This window comes from Lutra lutra, chromosome 6 (genome assembly GCF_902655055.1).
Source record: "Lutra lutra chromosome 6, mLutLut1.2, whole genome shotgun sequence".
NCBI classification, from domain to species: domain Eukaryota; kingdom Metazoa; phylum Chordata; class Mammalia; order Carnivora; family Mustelidae; genus Lutra; species Lutra lutra.
In genome coordinates, this window is record NC_062283.1 from 63,568,753 (window position 1) to 63,587,412 (window position 18,660).

Sequence of the window (18,660 nt, forward strand, 5' to 3'; positions counted from 1 at the left end):
ACAGTGATGGACAAGAGTTAAGTTCTCAGTTAGTATTAGTTTTTTATATGTAATTTTTAAAGCAATAGGAAAAAGTCTGGCAATGAAATAATATTGTCATTTATAAACCTTGGTTACAGACATTTCTCATTAAATCCTCCTCCCGAGGTATAATTATCCCAAATTATAGAAACTGGTTTGGTAGTTTAGTGATTTGCCCGAGATTTCACAGCTGGTCAGTTGTGGGACCATGAATACACATGTCTGAAAGCTTTGTTCTACTGAACCACATGGCCTCTTACAGCAACTTCAGGATTCTAGAAAAACAAAGCACAGGAACCTCAGTTCCTTTTACGCTTGTTTCCCTAGAGGCCCAGGCCATTTTGTTACTGGTTTCTCAGTTTCCACTGGTCACTGTTTAACTGCCCCTTGGTCAGAAACAAAGGAAAGGAGCCTACCGAGTGTCTTCGCCAGAGGCCAGACTGGGGGCTGCTGGCCTAGGAGGGGGCGCCCAGGAAGGGGCGTGCTTGTTGGTAAAGAGCAGAGGGACTGTTGTATACTTAGGAGACATGAAAACCAATATGGTGTGTGGATCTTTTTTTGATCTTGATCCAAGCAAGGTAACTATTAAAAACAAACAAACAAACATTTTTGAGACAGCTGGAAAAACCTGAGTATGAACTGGATACTAAAGGCTATAATGAAATCTGTTCATTTGTTAAGTATAATATTGAGATAGTGATTATGTAAAAAAAAAAAAAAAAAAAAGTCTATCAACCCACACAAATCTGGCCCCCAACACAAAAAATGCTAAGTCTTTTCAAAGGTACAAATGTAATTCAATGAAGGAAGAGTAGCTTTTCAACAACAGGTGCCAGATCAACTGGACAGATACAAAGTAAGGAACCCTACCTAAATCTCCCATCTTCTATAAAAATGTACTCGAAACAGATGAAGGACTAAAATGTAAAACATAAATTTATAAAAATATTATAAAAAAAATGGAAAAAGATTTTCGGGAGCTAGGGCTTGGTGAAGAGTTTTTAGACCCAACACTAAAAATACCTGTAAAAGAAAACACTGATAAACTGGTCTTCAAAATTAAAAGCTTTTTGATCTGCAGAAGAACCTGTGGGGAGGACACAAGGACAAGCTGTGAAGCGGGAAAACGTCTTCAAACCGCACACCTGACAAGTTCTTTTATCTAGAATAAAGAAATTTACAAACAAACAAACAACCCAATGAGAAAATGGGCAAAAGACTAAACTAGATTCCACCAGAGAGCAAATAAACCCCTCTAGCCATAAGGAAAATACAAACTAAGGTTACAACAAGTTATTATTACACACCTGTCAGAATGGCTAAAGCAATATAAAATAATAACACCAAATATCGGCGAGGATGCGGAGAAACCGGATCCCTCATACACTGCTAACAGGAATGCAGAATGGTACAGCTACTCTGGGAGAGTTTCAGTTCCTTTTAACATTCAATGAGCAGTTACCACAGGACCCAGCAATCGCATTCTTGGATATTAATTACAGAGAAGTGAAACTTAAGTTTACATAGACCCTCTCCACAAATGTACATAGCCACTTTATTTATACTAGGCCGAAACCGGAAACAGCCTCGGTGTTCCTCAAAGTGCGAATGGTCACACGCACTGTGGTACAGCTGTACCGTGAAGCAGGACTCAGCAAAAAAGAAAAAACAAAGGAACTAGATACACACAACCTGGAGGGCTCTTCCTCATGCCAAGTGAAAAAAGCCAACCTTGAAAGGTTATAACTTTATGATTCCATTTATATTAATTTTTTTTAAAGTAAATTCTATGCCTAACATGGGGCTGGAAGTCACAAACCCTTAATCAAGAGATGCATGCTCTACCGACTGAGCCAGCCAGGCGCCCCCATGTCTATTTTTAAAGATTTTTTTAAAGATTTTATTTATTTATTTGACAGACAGAGATCACAAGCAGGCAGAGAGGCAGGCAGAGAGAGAGGAAGGGAAGTAGGCTCCCTGCTGAGCAGAGAGCCCAATGTGGGGCTCGATCCCAGGACCCCGGGATCATGACCTGAGCTGAAGGCAGAGGCTTAACCCACTGAGCCACCCAGGCGGCCCTTTAAAGATTTATTTAAAGATTTTTTTCAAGAGAAAACTCGAGTGGGGTGTGAGGGGCAGAGGGAGAGGGAGAATCGGGGAGCCTGACACGGGCCTCAATCCCAGGATCCTGGGATCATGACCTGAGCTGAAGGCAGACCCTTAACCCACTGAGCCACCCAGGCGCCCCAACAACTTTTAAATACAATCATAAAGATGGAGAACAGAAGAGTGGCTGCCAGGGATTAGGGACAGGGAGGGGTGGTTGTGGTTATAGAGAGACTGCACAGGGGAGCTGGTGGTGATGGAAACGTTCCATATTTTGACCTTGATCATGGTGGTTGTTACATGAATCCACATGTAACCAAACTGCTCAGAACCACTCACACAGAGGTCAAAGTGAAAACCGAGTAGGCACTATGGGTTGTACTGGGGCCAGTCTCCTGGGTCTGATACTGCACCTGTTACACAAGATGCTACCACTGGGGCAAATTGGGCCAAGGGTACATGGTACATTTTTTTTCTTTCCAACATCCTATGAATCTATAATTTCAAAATTAGAAAGAAAGAAAAAAGGTTTATCAGAGAGAGATGTATGGTGACCTATTTACAGATTAAATGACACAGGTCTTGCGTTTACTTTAAAAGCCCAGGAAGAGGGGCACATGGGTGGCTCAGTTGGTTAAGTGTCCTCTGACTCCCTGTTTCAGATCAGGTTGCAATCTCAGGGTAATGATCTCAGTGAGACTGAGCCCCTGCATCGGCTCCTCGCTCAGTGGGGAGTTTGCTGGTGCCTTGGTCTTCCCCTCTGCCCCTCCCCTCTGCTTTTGCTCTCTTTCGAATAAACAAAATCTTAAAAAAAAAAAAAAAAACAAACAAACAAACAAAAAACCACAACCCTCCAGGAAGGAAAAATAAAGGAAAAAAAGGTGGGAGACATTAACAAAACAGAATTGAAAAGATGTTGCTTAGTGTTGAAGCTGGACGAAGGACATAGAGAGAAAGCATATATACTTTCCTCATTCTGTGTTTGAAAATTTCCAAAGTAGAAAGTTTCAGATAGCTCCCAGGGGTACTCAGTCCAACAGAAGGACTAAACCTTATCTGCCTACAGTCTTAATCCTTGCTGTGACTTTTGAATACAAATTAAATTCAAAATATATCATTCTGTTCCATTTGCAGTTTTTATTATGACCTTGGATTAAAAGCTCATAAATCACATCCTTAATCTGGCTCTGTTTACTACTTTTTCCCTCCAAGAAGTCTCCCAAAGTTATAAAAAAATAGACATTTATAAATATACACTGAGAATTATGCACAGTTTTTACACAAGGATGGTCGGGTCAATATTTCAAGCTGTCTTATCACCTCCCAGGGCCTCTCACCCAGAACAGAATTCGGGTCTCTGATCTCAAAAGCAGAAGAGGCAACATTTTCCCAAACCTGGCTCTTCCCTTGGCAACATGGCATGGAGCAGGTGCTGGTTTTGGACAGTAATGGCGAAAGGAAGAAATGCAGAAATGCTGACGAGGGTGGCCGCCCAGAGGGCAGAGAACAGCAAGCTGGCAAGGTCTCAGCCCTGCACCTGCCAAGACTCAAACCCAGGCCTGTACACTCAACTGGCGAAGAATCGCCACGAGCCGGATCACAAACTCAGCAAGGGCCCACTCTGACTGCCGTCCGGTCAACTGTCATCCAGAGCTTCAGGCCACTACAAACCTGAATGCTTATTTGGTCCGGAGTGGGGGAATCCAAATAGCTCCCCGGCATGCCATCCTTGGGGACTGACAAGCAGCTCTTTGCCTCCGGGCAATGGGATGGAGGGTCCTAAAGCAACAGTGAGGCCAGAGGAATATGGAGCCTGCCGTCAAGTTTTTTAAGTTTTCAAATTCACCCAGAGCATGGAAGATCAGGAGAGGACTCTGGAAGCATAGCATCAGGAAAGTTCGATACGGACCTCAGGATGCTAACCCAGGGAACAACTTGTTTATCCTGTGTTAACTTCCAGGTGTCACTGGCATTTTTCTTCTCTGCACTTTGGTTTTTAAATCTCTTCCTTTGGGGACCAGCCAAAGGGTATCAGCTTGCCCAGAATCTTCCTCAACACTTGGGATTTTTGGTTTTTGTTTTTGTTTGTAGGGTACATCAAGGATGAAGTCTTCTCTCCCCAGGAGGAAAAGAGGTTGATCAGATTCAGACGTGCTTCTGGAAGAAGACCCTAGCTTGGTCTGCAGGCTCCGCCATACGGGGGACCACGGCCTTCTGTCCCTGCCAGCCTTCCAGCAGACTAGCCAGGCCCATCCCTCAAAATCTCTCCCTCCCTCACCCTCCCCATCAAATCCTTTTCCTGTTGTTTATAATCCGTGATTCCTCTACAAGTCACACCATAATATATTCACTGATTAGCGCTCTTGTCAGAGAAAAGCTCTTTCCCAGGATGGAGCAGGACTTAGTTGGAAGTCCCCAAGCACACATCCCACAGAGGGAGAGTCGGTGCTGTGCGCACGCGTCACTCTAACTCCTGTGTGTTTAACAGATCTGTGCGTGCCTGGTCTTCCAGGGTTCAAAGGAATCAAGTCCTGTGATAATAACTGAAGTCACTGTCTGCTCCGGCGCCCCACAGTATGGCCAGGGGGATTAAGAAAGTCTGATCATCACCATCACGTCTTCCTCCACCCAAAGATCCAGTGAAATTAGGTAGTCTTAATATTGAGCTGGCTATTAAAATCACGCTGGGTCATGCCAGCCACCAGGGCTTGACCGTGAGGAGGCCACCCTCTCTTCTTCCCTCCAGTGGCTTTAACTGCCCCAGGAGTGGTGTCCACGTCTCTGTACAAAGCAGGCTTCCTTCTCGGCTCATGAGAGGGACCTAGAAAGAAGAGGAATCCATGGAGCCTGCTGGTAGGGGGGGCCCCACCTGCTCTCCTTCTAAGGGGGACAGCTCTAGGGCTGTGAGGGCTGTCCCCTGGGCCGCAGGGCGCTCAACCTCTTTGCAACAAGAGGTACACGTGGGGGATGAGTGAGGAGAGAAAAAGGGAGAAGACTTCCTTTCCCTAGATTCAGACCCACTGGGGAGCCTCTCCTTTCTGCCAGGGAGCAGAGAAGACCACCTCGGTTGGCCAAAGAAGCCTATCGGCTCCCCGGCCTCCAACTCACTTCTTCCTGCGAATCTTGGGTTTCTTCACAGGCCGCAGATAGGGGTTATCGATGACGTTCTCCTCCCCATTCCGGCTGCCCGACAAGGAGGGGTTCTGCTGCAGGACAGAGGTGTTCTCCTTCTCGGCTCCAGAATCATCCTTTGAGTAAAAGCCGAAATAAAGCAAAACACCAACGGCATAAGGAAAGAGATCATGCCCATAATAAGAACTACTATTAGCATCCCTTTCGTCAAGAAATAAGAAGCCCAGGGACCATTTTCTTTCTAATGTACCTATCTCTGCCCCGGAGAAGTAAGGCCCAGGCACAGACCAGCCAGCAGAGGAAGATGAGAACACAGCTTGGACACAGGGCAACACGGAAAACAAAACTCTGAGTCTCTTGAGAAGGCAAGGACATGAGTTAGAACAGAGCCCTGGCAGGAGCGAGGAGTCAGAGGCAAACAATTAGACACTCAAGGAGGAAACCCGGCTTGTGTGCAGATAAAGAAATAGAGAAATGACCCGTGATGCTCTGCAGGACACAGGGCCAGAACAGATCTTGTGCACAGGGCCTCTCCTGGGCCAAACTGAATGCCAGTCATAACCAATTTCCCTCAGATTCTCAAATATCTGCTACCTGCAACAGGTACCAACAGTCATATTGCAGCAGAGGCTGAACATTCTTTGAGCCCTGAGGGTTCCCGCCAAGGCAAAGAGAGCACACAGGTGACAACACGGGAACGTCAACGATACTCCCCATCTGTGACCCATGGCTCAGCTCTTTCACTGTTTGCTTTTTGAGGAAGGTGATTGGGAGAAAAGTTTATAGGTTTACATACATTCCACATGATCTCAAATTAAAAGATTTTTTTTTTAAAAGATTTTATTTATTTGTCAGAGAGAGAAGGAGAGGGAGCGAGCACAGGCAGACAGAATGGCAGGCAGAGGCAGAGGGAGAAGCAGGCTCCCCGCCGAGCAAAGAGCCCGATGTGGGACTTGATCCCAGGACGCTGGGATCATGACCTGAGCCGAAGGCAGCTGCTTAACCAACTGAGCTACCCAGGCATCCCTCAAATTAAAACATTTTTTAATCATAGTGTGTAGACATATTAAAAGTAGGTTGAAACGTTAAAAACTGGTTCTGGGAATATGGGTGATTGATTCTCCCTTATTTATACTCTCCTCTATTTTTCAAGTTTTTTAAAATGAGCAGAAGCTGCTGGGGAAGGGGGAGAAAAATCACACCAAGGCCTTGACCTAGAAGCTCAGGCCTGAGGGGCTAGAAGTGACCAGCAGCAGCTGATTGGGCTGCGCCCCCTGGTGACAGGCCACCGCTCCTGTCACTGAGATTCCTGTTTAGTAATTGAGGCAAAAGGGTACCTGACCTCAACCAGGAGATTCTGTTGTCCAAAGACAGCAGGGCAGAAGAGGACACTATGACTGGATGACAGGAACTGCAGGCTCCCTCACAAGGGACAGCAGCAGTGCAGGGACTCCTGTCTCAGGCTTAGCGAGCCTGAAGAAACTGGCTCCCTTCTAGGTTCCACTCCCCAACCCCCCCACCCCGCCAATTCTGTTCTCCCACCAAACCCAGTTCCATCCAGGGTCCCTGTGCTTTCCCTCTCCCACAAAGTGATCTAGAACCACTGTGGACCTTCTGGAGGCTCTCTTAAAAGGGAATGCCCCCAGGCTAACCTAGCTCATGCCAGATGACCAGACCTGCCTGCAATATTTGGCTCCCAATCTTTCTGAAGTTGTTAATGGCTTGGTTTAGTAACTCACCCCTACTTCCCTGCTGTCCTTTCTCTACCGGAAATGCCCTATCTTAAAGTAGCGGCAAGTTCCTTCAACCACAACTTAAGTGTTTCCTGAGATAATAAGGATGGGAGTGACAGTGAGGGGCACAAAAAAGCCAGCCCTGGGAGCTCTGCCAGAGGGCACTAGGCTTCCTTTGTTCGGCTCACTTGTCTCACAAGGCCAGGATGTGGGTCCTGAGTCATGGGACAACAGCTTCTCTTCTCCCAAGTAGAGCTGGAATGGCCACTTTCTTGCCTCCTTCAGGGACAGGGAGCCTTGAGATAGGGAGGGACAGGAGTAGATAAAAGTAAAGTACCAAACTCATGGAGATTTGCTTGAAAAAGGTGGGAGCAGAAGAGTCTGTCAGAAGCTCCCCAAGCCTGTGAAGGCCAGAGTGTGTGCGCTCTGGTGAGCCCCCCACGCCCCGGGTGACTGCAGTGCCTCACTGTTTCCAATGCCATCTTTCTTTCCTGACCACTGCTGCGGGCATCTCTCTGCCCTCACCTCTCTCCTGACTCCCAGGCTTGCATAGCCACCTGCTCGCTCAACATCTCCACCGGGCCTCGAGAGGCACCTCAGACTTCCGTGCCAGAAACGAAACTCCAGCCCTTCCCCTGAGGCGACTCCATCCTTCCAGTCATTCCAGCCACAACTCCACCGTCACACTTGCTCTTCTCTCCCAGACTCCCACAACCAAACCTGTTAGGATAACTCCCTGGCCTTACCTTCAAAATACGGGTAGAATCTGACCACTTCCGCTCTCTCTACTGCAGCTGCCCTGTTGGACCCTCAGGAGCCCTCATCAAGACTACCGCAACAGCTTCCTAACTGACCTCCCCCACAGCCCGAGATTTTTTGAGGAAGTTCTGGTATGTCCCTCCTCCATTTCACACCCTCCCACGACTCCCATGCACCCAATTAAAAGCCAGTTCTGAGAGGTGACTGCAGGATCTTAACTGACTTGACCTCAGCCTCCCTCCCACAGCCTCCCTCAGCCACAGTCCTACTCACCTCTGTGTTGTTCCTCAGGGCCTCTGCACTGGTTGCTCCCTTTCCAGAATGCTCTTCCCCAGATATCCACATGGCTCACTTGCTCACTTCCTGCGAGTCTCTTGTCAAATGTCTCCTCAGTGATGTCTACCCTGATTACCTTATTTAAAACTGAAACTTCCATCTTTCACCCTGGATCTTCCCCTTCCTTGGTCCCCTTTGCCCCAACAACAGCATCTGCATCTTTAATACACTGTAGATGATTCATTTATATATTACACTCATTGTTTCTCCCCTCCCCCACCCTGGCCAACACACAGGCTTCCAAAAGACAGATGTTTCATTAGTTATTTTCACTGAGGCATCCCAAGCACCCAGAACGGTATCTGGCACATATAGGTACTAAATAAATACTTGTTGAGTGAATGAATGGTACATTGTTGATAAAGGAGCACCAAGTTTAGATATGGGTATCATCACAGAAGGCAGCTAGTTCAAATATACAAGGGAAAAAAATTCTCTTACACATAATTTAAAATGAATAGTCCTTTTATGTTCAAGTACATGGAGAAACCGGAACCGGATTAAACAAAGTAACCACCTAGCAACAGTCCTTGAAAAAAGTGCTGCCATTAGTAGATCAAAGAATAATTTAAAATACCAGTTATTTAATTCACTTAACGATGTTAACGATGTCTGTAAAGCACAGATAGAAAACACAAGCGTCTACACGGAGCTGGTCAGGTCCCATGGTTACGTCCACACAGTAGAACACAATTGAAGCCTAAGGAGGGCTGAAGAGGCTCCCGACATACACATATGGAATGATCACCAAGATACACCAAGAAAGGGAACAAGGAAGGGAACACTGTGACTTGCTATTTGTGTTTAAAACAAGGAGGAAACTGTGTCTCTGGGAGGATACACAAAAGACTGGGGACACTGGCTGCTTGGTAGGCAGGGAAGCGGATGACAGGGAACAAGGATGGGGTAAAGGAGGGTGGCCATACATTTCTTTCTACATTGTGAATTTTGAAACATAGGATTGTATTTGCCATTCAACAGAATGACAGGAGTAAGTCCAATCAACTGTGTATCTGTTGTTGCTAGGATCCTTTTCTTGAGGTCTTTTTATTTATTTATTTTTATTAGAAGAGCAGATGGTGGTACAGCCTAAAATGGTGGGAGGTTGGGGGAGGGAGCCGTCAGCCAGGCACCCAATGTACGCTGCTGAGACAGGTTTTCCTATCCCTGCTTATACTTGTGAGGAAACAGACTCAGATGTTAGGGAATGCCACCCAGGTCATGTTATCTGGAAAGCAGCGCCATCTGGATTGGAGGCCAGGCCAGTGTGACTCTGAGGGTCAGCTCTTCCTACTCTCTGCCATCTGGCTTGGCCTCTCGGCACCCTGGAGTCCTATAGCAGCTCCCGTGTTCCTGCAGCCTCGGCTCACTCATGGCCATGACCTGACCTCTGTCACCACCTGCGGTGTCCAGTCACATATCTGCGGACCGTTTAGCTACTTGGTATTTACAAAGGGATGGTGGTTTTGCTTGGAGGATGCCTCCTGTTCATAACGTGAAACTCATCTGAGTCCACGACCACATCACCATATCGCAGACCAAATTAACTGAGTCCAAAACAGAAGTGGAGAATAACAAGGTCCTCTTGCTTTAGGTAAAGCCATGGGCTTCCAGCCCTAATTCAGAAAGGAATAATCCAACATTAAAGAGATGTGTGTTCAAGCAAGGAGGCCCACCGGCAAATAACAGAAGACAGCACAGGCCACATTCCACCAGCATACTGGGGCTGCTGGCTGCCACCTGCCGCATGGAACCCCGGAGAATGTACAGAATGCTTGGTCCAATGATAACCACCAAGGCATCCTTTGCTTCAAAGACAGGGCCAGCCTTAAAGGATGGATGAATATGGTAAGTGGACCACAGGGTCCCACAAGCCTTAAAGGCATTTCAGCTTCTAGCAGTTCCATAGCTGTACTTGGCACTTTCTCAAAAAGATGCAGAAACACGAGTGGGGTCTTATCCTTGCACGTGCTGAGTACAACACCTCGATACCCAGATGAGAACATCCATGAGCCTGGACAAGCATGACTCACCCGCTTCGGTCTCTGTGCTCGCACACTTGGTCTCCTCCCCCAGGAGTGAAATGCCCCTAACAAGACAAACCCCTCCACCAGGCCCTGGCCCCTAGAGCCCTTACCTCTCACCTACCAAAGAACATCAATCGAAAATGTCTCTTTCTCTCCTGCATCCATTTTTCCTCTCTACCAGATCATCCCAACAGCATACTGACATCCTGTTCTTTCTTTTATCTTAAAGAAACAAACAAAAATAAAAACGGTTCTCTTAACCCCTTAATGTTCCCCCTTTGGCCACCACTCCATTTTTCCCCTTCCCTTTACAGCAAAGTTCCTTGAAAAAATTGTCTATAAAAGCTCTGTCCAATGGAACTTTCTGCAATAACATGAGTGTTTACATCTGCACTGCCTGGTATGGTAGCCACTAGCCAGAGGTGGCTATCTGAAAAATGGCCGGTGTGACTAAGAAATTATATTTTTTAGTTTTATCTCAATTATATTAATTTCAGTTTGGTTTTTTTTTTAGATTTTTTTTAAAGATTTTGTTTTTAAATAATCTCTGCACCCAATGTGGGGCTCGAACTCACAACCCCAAGATCAAGAGTCACACACTCCGCCTACTAGCCCACCAGGCACCCCTAATTTCAGCTTAAATAGAACACGTGGCTACTGTAATGGACAGCACAAGTCTGTACTTATGGAGTCCAGTTCCTGTTCTTTTTATCCTTACCCATTCCCAAGGAGCTCACCCAGTCTCACAGTTTTAAACACAACCTACAAATTTGCATCTCTACCCCTAACAGCTCCTCAAACTCCAACTCCTAAATCCATCTCTCCATGTGATATCACCACCAGGTGTCTAATAAGCATCTCAGGGTATCCTGTTTCACTGGAACACCTGCCTCTCCTCCCAGCCACCTGGCCCACCCAGGGCTTCCCTATCTTGGCTGAAGGCAACTCGATCTTTCCTGTTGCTCAGGCGAAATGCCTTGCATTCCTCTTTGGAGCGCTCTCTCTCTCTCTCTCTCTCTCTGAACTCATACCCACTCCATCGTTTGGCTCTGCTCTGAAAATAGTCTAGAATCTGACCAAATACTCTATCTGACCACATCTCATGGTCTTCGCTTCTACTACCCCACTCAGATTACTGAGCCTCATAAGTAGACTGTCTGCTTCTGCCCTTACTTTCTGCAGTCCACTCTCAACACAGCAACCTGACTGACCTTGTTAATAAACCTCCATCAGGCCCTGACCTCCCCGGATCAGCATTTCCAACGGCTCCCACCTTACTGAGGAAAAGCCCAGTGTTTAATACAGTCTTTAAGATGTGACTGCCCAGGGGCGCCTGGGTGGCTCAGTGGGTTAAAGCCTCTGCCTTCAGCTCAGGTCATGATCCCAGGGTCCTGGGATCGAGCCCCACATCGGGCTCTCTGCTCTGCAGGGAGCCTGCTTTCTCCTCTATCTCTCTCTCTGCCTGCCTCTCTGCCTACTTGTGATCTCTGTCAAATAAATAAATAAAATCTTTAAAAAAAAAAAAAAAAAAGATGTGACTGCCCAGGAGTTCCCCCTTGTTCATGCCTCCTTGATGGCCTTGAGGTTCCTCAACACAACAGCTCCCACCTCAGGGCCTTTGTATCTCCTGTGCCCTCTGCAAGGAATGCTCTACTCCCAGCTGTGTACAAGCCTTGTTCCCTTCAGGTCTTCCTTCAGTTGTCACCTTGTCAGTCCCCCTATCCCGTACCACATATCCCTTCATGCCTATACTACTTCCTATCTCCTAATTTATTGTTTTTCTTAGCTACATGAGGGCACGAAATTTTGTCTATTTTGTCTCCTACAAATTCCTCAGTACCTGGAACTGTGCCTGGCTCTGGCTGATACCTGTTCAGTATCTGCTGAATGAATGAGTGATCCCCACGACACGGACTTGTCTCTTGGGCAAGCGCTCATGTCACACTTGGATCATCATGAGCCCATCACGCAAGTCCCTGCCACAAAGACAGAAACCCGGGGTGGGTCGTGTCTACTTAGGGTGACAGGCTGTGGGCAGCACGGGCGTGTTTTGGGGGTATTATGAAGCAGAGAGGAGACAGGACCCACCGTGCTGATATGAAGAGGGAGGTTCTCTGTGTCCGTCTGCTCATCCTGCTCCGAGGAATCTGTCTCCTCCATCTGCTGCATCTCCAGCTCCGATGGAAGAAGGGCCGTCAGGTAGGGGATGGTGAAAGGCCTGGCAGCGATCACTGGGGAATGGGAAGAGAGGGACCATTCCAGTCACAGTGTCCCTGCCGTGGGCCAAGGGCCTTCTGACAGCTCCATGAGTGGCAACAAACAGTCATGGCTAACGCGCTCCGAACCCTCACCACGGGCCACTCAACACCGAATGCGCTATCTTTAATCCTGGCCCCCACCCTATTCAGTGCAACTGCCCGCCCCATTTCACAGATGAGGACATTGAGTCATGGAGTGACCTCATCAAGCACACAGAGAGTGGCAGTATGGCATCTCAATTCGGGCACTATGACCTCAGAGCCCACCTTCACCACGTATAACTAAACTCAGATAAAACTGCGGCTGAATCCTAGCAAAGCGTCAGCTTCATGATCCTAGACCCAAAGTCAGTTAAGCTCTCTCAGCCTCGTTTCTCGAGTGAGGATATTGATCCCTAGAGGCTAAAGGACTCCAGTCTAAATACTGGACCCGAGAACTCTCTGCACGTATCCATCCCCTGAGCTAGAGGGCACTTCAAGTCAGTCCTTCCAAAAGGCACTGATGTACTCGCTTCGGCAGCACATATACTTCCAAAAGGCACTGATGAAAAGAAAAAATTATGAATTAAAAAAAAAAATTAAAAGAAAGACATCATCTATGTATACTTTGATGGCAGAACGTTACGTGCAGGAGATACTCTGAGATGACTTTTGCTGTGCCTCCGATGTAGGGTCCCATGGTTGGAAAGAGCTAGTGTGCATTCTATCTACCAGCTGTGTGACTTTGGGGAAATGACTTCATCTCTTTTCTCTAAAAGCCTCTAATGGTAGTGGGAACAGTTCCTGACTCACAGGTTCATGAGAGGATTCAGTGAGAGAACATAAGGAAAACACTGGTGAACTGTTAGTGGCTCTCATTCCTGGGCCAGGCCCACAGTGAGCCTCCTATAGGACCTTGCTGACTGAATCAGTCACCCAAACTCATTTGTCTCATTCTCCTCTGGCAAAACCGAGGCCCACAGTGATGAGGTAACGTCAGCACCCAGATGAGAAATTCAGTGACATGGAGCCTGTGAAAGGACATGGTGAAGGGCAGAGACAGGGGTAGGGGATGTGGGGGGGGAGGGTTGGGGAGGTGTTTGATAAGTGCCCCGCTGCCTGCCTTCTGTGTTCCTCCTACTCCTAGGGCAGCCACTTCCACTGGGTGAGTCTCTCTGAGGCCTACTGTCAGTCGTCCTCGAGGCAGCTTGAACTCAACCTCAGACAGCCGATCCCAAAACGGGCCATAACATTTTACAGTCACCGGTTAGGGAAAGGCCCCTAAGACCTGGGAACAGGAGCCAGAAACATGCAGCACACTCTGCCCCCAAGACAAAGACAAAGCTTGCATTTCTTCCTATCATGCTGAGAGAAAGGAAAGATGGAATGACTATTTCAAATGACAAGCCAGGATCCCCAGAGGGGACGGACTCTCACATGGAAACGTGCTGACGTCATCTTTGAAAAGACTCTGGGTCTCGCCTGTCTTGGCCATAAAGCGGGTGAGCGCCCGCTCCACATCTCGTCTCTGGGATGCAGCCTTCTCCCGCAGGACCTGGTAGTCTGACACGGGCTCACGGTACGTCTGGAAAGAGAAGAGCAAAGACACTAGAGGGATACCAGTGGGTCATTCTTGCTGTTGTGATCTCCTTCCACCCTTCCAATGTGTGGCCCACGATGTCACTTGAAGCCGAGATCCCCAAGGGCAGTAGAGGGGCAGAAAGAAAATGATGTAACTATTACTAATATTTGTTTTTGAGCTTCAAAATTAAGAACTGCACATTTACTATGACAAATGCCCCTGGGCCTTCATGTAGCTTCTGTGACAGTGGGTCTCAGGCATAAGAGACGCACCCTGAAGGGAGAGTGGGAATCCCCCCTGGGAAGCCGTGACAGAGAGCCCCATTCCACCTCCAGTTCCACCCCCAGTTCCACCAGTGTAATGGGACATCTCACAGGAAGTGAGTGGCTGCTTACGTATCGGCTTTTTTAAAACCAACCTTTACAAAGTGGCTATGTTGTCCCAAAAGAGCCTCAACAAGAAACCCAAGACTGAGGCTATTAATGGAAGTGCGAGAGAATGAGAAAATGGTGGGCTGACACTCTGGCTCCTAATTATGGGCTCTTTGGCAATCATGTCACCCAGTGAAAGATGACAGAGAGCTCATCAATGATGAGAAGTTAGTGTAAACATTTTAAACTGAAATGGTAAAACTGACATTTTAACCATGAACAAAAAAGCAACTGCTCTTCATGATATGGAGATTCAATTTTTTAAAGAGGTACTGGACCCACTAGGCAGCATCTACTACAGCTGAACTCCTGATGAGCCCTGTCCAGGCCCTGGGTATATATTCCACAGAACGCAAACATACATGCACCGAAAGAAATGTCATGGGTTGAACGCACGAATAAAAGTCCGAGTATCTGGGGCATCTGGGTGGCTCAGTGGGTTAAAGCCTCTGCCTTTGGCTTGGGTCATGATCCCAGGGTCCTGGGATCGAGCCCCACGTCGACCCCACGGGGTCTCTGCTTAGCGGGGAGCCTGCTTCCTCCTCATTCTCTCTCTGCCTGCCTCTCTGCCTACTTGTGATCTCTGTCTGTCAAATAAGTAAATAAAATCTTTAAAAAATAAAAAATTCTGAGAATCTGACAGTTGATATACAGAAATTGCCAGAATGTTCACAGCAGTGTCGTTTGTGTAAGCCAAAACCTAGAGAGGCGCAAAAGCCAAAAGATTATGCATATGTTGAATAAACTTCAGCTACACCCAGCGACAGAGACGAATCTCAGAGACAGAACGTTGAGTGGAAGAAGCCACTACGGCGTGTAGTTTACATAAAGCACAACAACTGACAAAAGAGTTTATGGTGATAAAAATTAGATTACCTTTGGGGGGGCGAGTTGCTGAAGGGGGATGGGAACCCTTAGGAAGGCTGGCTTAGGGTGTTTTGTTCTTTTTTTTTTTTAAAGATTTTATTTTTTAGGGGCGCCTGGGTGGCTCAGTGGGTTAAGCCCCTGCCTTTGGCTCAGGTCATGATCCCAGGGTCCTGGGATCGAGCCCCGCATCGGGCTCTCTGCTCAGTGGGGAGCCTGCTTCCTCCTCTCTCTCTGCCTGCCTCTCTGCCTACCTGTGATCTCTATCTGTCAAATAAATAAATAAAAATCTTAAAAAAAAAAAAAAGATTTTATTTTTTAGCAATCTCTGCACCTATTGTGGGGGTTGAACTTACCACCCCGAGACCAAAAGTCACCTGCTCCACCGACTGAGCCAGCTAGGGTGCCCCATGGGGTTTTTTGGTTTTGGTTTTGTTTTGTTTTTAGCTCAGGTATTAGTTCAACAGGCGTGTGCACTTAGTAAAAATTCATCAAATTGTACATTTATTATTTGTGCTTTTCTGTACGTTTGTGATATTTTATTAAAAGTATACTTTAAAAAAAAAGAGGTATTGGAAACATTCCCACTGTTGTCAATGTTAATTCAAGTGTGTCGCCTGTATGTATGCTTCCCCTAGCTCCACTGAAACACAGAAACAGCATTTTTGGACGTGTTTAAAATTTTCCCCAAATAAAAAACTGGAATGGATTGTGAACGTACTTGTTATAAAACATTAAAATGCAAGATCTTGGGGCACCTGGGTGGCTCAGTGGGTTAAGCCTCTGCCTTCGGCTCAGGTCATGGTCTCAGGGTCCTGGGATGGAGCCCGGCATCAGGCTCTCTGCTCAGCGGGAGCCTGCTTCCCCCTCTCTCTCTCTGCCTGCCTCTCTGCCTCTCTCTCTCTGTGTCAAATAAATAAATAAAATATTTTTTAAAAAATGCAAGATTATTTTTAAAGACGACCATTTGACATTCAAGAAACTGGAATTTTAATAGAAAAATTTTAATAAGATTCTTCAAATAACCAGTTGAGGAGAGCAAAAACAATTACGTTTATGATTTTTTTAAGGGCAGCCGATGATGCTGCACAGCTTTGCAATATGCCTTTTCAACTATGAGAGCTGTTCAAGAACCAAAGTAAACTGACCTTTGGATCAGACCTCTGACTTACTATACCGAGTGTCAAACCACAATTCCAAAAAATAAAGAGCAGAGGCGATCCCATGGCTGCCACTGTGGAGGAGCAAACAGGAAAGTTTCCTGAATCTTTAATAAGGGTGAGATGATCTGTTAATATATTTAACTTTAGCAGAGTGCTACATTAGAGTCGTGTCAATAAGCAAACAGAGGATATGGGCTTAATACTTTTACTGACAAAGAGACACCGTATAAGAGTGGAAGACTGTTGTAGGTTCAACTGTGTCCCCCCAAAAAGAGATATGCTGTTGAAGTCCTAATGCTGGTACCTCAGAATATGATCTTGTTTGGAAATGGGGTCATTGCGAGATGTAATCAGTTAGCATGAGGCTGAACTGGAGTACATTGGTACTAGTCCAACAGGACTGTGCCCTTAGAAGAAAAGGGCGGCGTGCAGAGAGATACAGGGAGTGCCCTGTGAAGACAGCGGGAAGGACGCATCTAGAAGTAAAGGAACACCACAGACTGCCCATAAGCCACTCAAAGCTAGGAAGAAGCAAGGAAGGATTCTCCTACAGGTTTCAGAGGGAACCTGCTGACACCTTGGTTTTGAACTGCTAGCCTCTCGAACTGTAAGACAATGCATTTCTGGGGTGCCTGGGTGGCTCAGTGGGTTAAGCCTCTGCCTTCAGCTCGGGTCATGATCCCAGGGTCCTGGGATCGAGCCCCACAATGGGCTCTCTGCTCCGCGGAGAGCCTGCTTCCTCCTCTCTCTCTGCCTGCTGCTCTGCCTACTTGTGATCTCTGTCTGTCAAATAAATAAATAAAATCTTAAAAAAAAAAAAAAAGACAATGCATTTCTGTTGTGCTAGGCCATCTAGTCTGTGGCACTTTTTACAGCAGGCAGCCGTACGACACCCATACAGAGACTACTGGTCAAGGATGATGGCCGTGTTGCAGTGGTGGGTGACCATCTATTTCTGAGGTGTGGAGAAATGTCCTGGAGGACTTGCCCCCAAAAGCTGCCTGGTGGCCATATGTGCACCAGGACATGGGGTGGAGGTGAGGACAAAGGAGGTGTGTGAAGACCCCTGGGCACAGCACACCTCCCCAAGGGGAGGTGAAACCAAGGATCTGGCAAATGGGAGCACATACGAGCCCTGGAGAACGTAATCCTCCTCTGCCAAACTGTGTGTCAATGAGGAAAGACGTGCTGAGCCCTGAACCGCCCTTCTATCAGCAAACTCTTGGACTCCAGCCTGACAGTCAGTAGGAACTGACTACTTCTGTATCGGTCCCAGTCCCCAGCGTGGCCGCTTCACTCACCGGAGTTTTGATGTAGGTGTGAGGGTCAGGGAACTCGGGAAAATGGCTGGGGATGTGCGGCGGGTGGGGTCGGTTCTGCCCTGCAGTGAGGGCCTTGGGGGTCACCGGCTGATTGGTCACTGGAGCTGCAACAGAGTTATAAGGGGTTATTCCGCCACCTCAGGCTGTGCGTCTCTACCCTGTCCCCACTTTTCTCAAAGTAAATGCTGGACCTCAGTGCTCTCCCTGTACAATAGGCAGTTTGTATTCCTATCAATAAAGGGCCTTTAAAGGCTTGAGGACCTGAGAAGGTCGCCCCTGCCACACCCGGCCCTGCTGGATGACCTGGGGTCACAGTCGCACGTAGGACAATCTGCCGGCATGCCGCGTAGGCAGGTGAGTGGGTGGCTGTGACAAGTTAAATACATAAGGGAGACGCAGAGGAACTAAGGAGACTCAGTGGGTTAGTGGCTCTTTTTCCATAGAACCCAGATGACAAAGACAAATCCTGAGCCAGGCAGGGTAAGTCAGTACGGGCTAAAGAAAACGAGAAGGGATTAAAAATGGTCCTTTCTGGAGTGCCTGGGCGGCTCAGTCATTAAGCGTCTGCCATCGGCTCAGGTCAGGATCCCAAAGGTATGGAGCCACACATCAGGCTCCCTGCTCAGCAGGAGGCCTGCTTCTCTCTCTCCCACTCTCCCCTGCTTCTGTTCCCTCTCTCGCTATGTCTCTCTCTGTCAAATAAATAAGCAAAATCTTAAAAAAAAAAAAAATTAAATAAAAATAAATGGTCCTGGGGCGCCTGGGTGGCTCAGTGGGTTAAAGCCTCTGCCTTCGGCTCAGGTCATGATCTCAGGGTCCTGGGATCGAGCCCCGCATCGGGCTCTCTGCTCAGCAAGGAGCCTGCTTCCTCCTCTCTCTCTGCCTGCCTCTCTGCCTACTTGTGATCTCTGTCTGTCAAATAAATAAATAAAATCTTTAAAAAAAAA

The 18,660-nt window shown here is 47.3% G+C and overlaps 1 protein-coding gene across 10 annotated transcripts in view; it reads right to left on the bottom strand.

Annotated features, from left to right (window-relative positions):
• The window catches only part of TAF8 (TATA-box binding protein associated factor 8), a 43,220-nt gene that overhangs the window by 17,539 nt on the left and 7,021 nt on the right, over window positions 1-18,660 (bottom strand). For 3 of the 10 annotated variants that reach the window (XR_007128200.1, XM_047734367.1, XM_047734368.1), the window contains exons 5-7: window positions 17,693-17,817; window positions 13,789-13,936; window positions 12,203-12,345 (exon numbers count right to left, since the gene is read on the bottom strand). Coding sequence is in view for 6 of the 10 variants with exons in the window: in XM_047734367.1 (XP_047590323.1) it covers window positions 12,203-12,345; window positions 13,789-13,936; window positions 17,693-17,817 (416 nt within the window). In the remaining 4 variants the exon portion in view is untranslated. Of the gene's footprint in view, window positions 1-3,244; window positions 4,949-5,231; window positions 5,376-6,285; window positions 9,704-10,235; window positions 10,337-12,202; window positions 12,346-13,788; window positions 13,937-17,692; window positions 17,818-18,660 lie in introns of those variants that run through there. The other 7 variants (XM_047734364.1, XM_047734362.1, XR_007128197.1 and 4 more) reach the window with 6 other exon arrangements.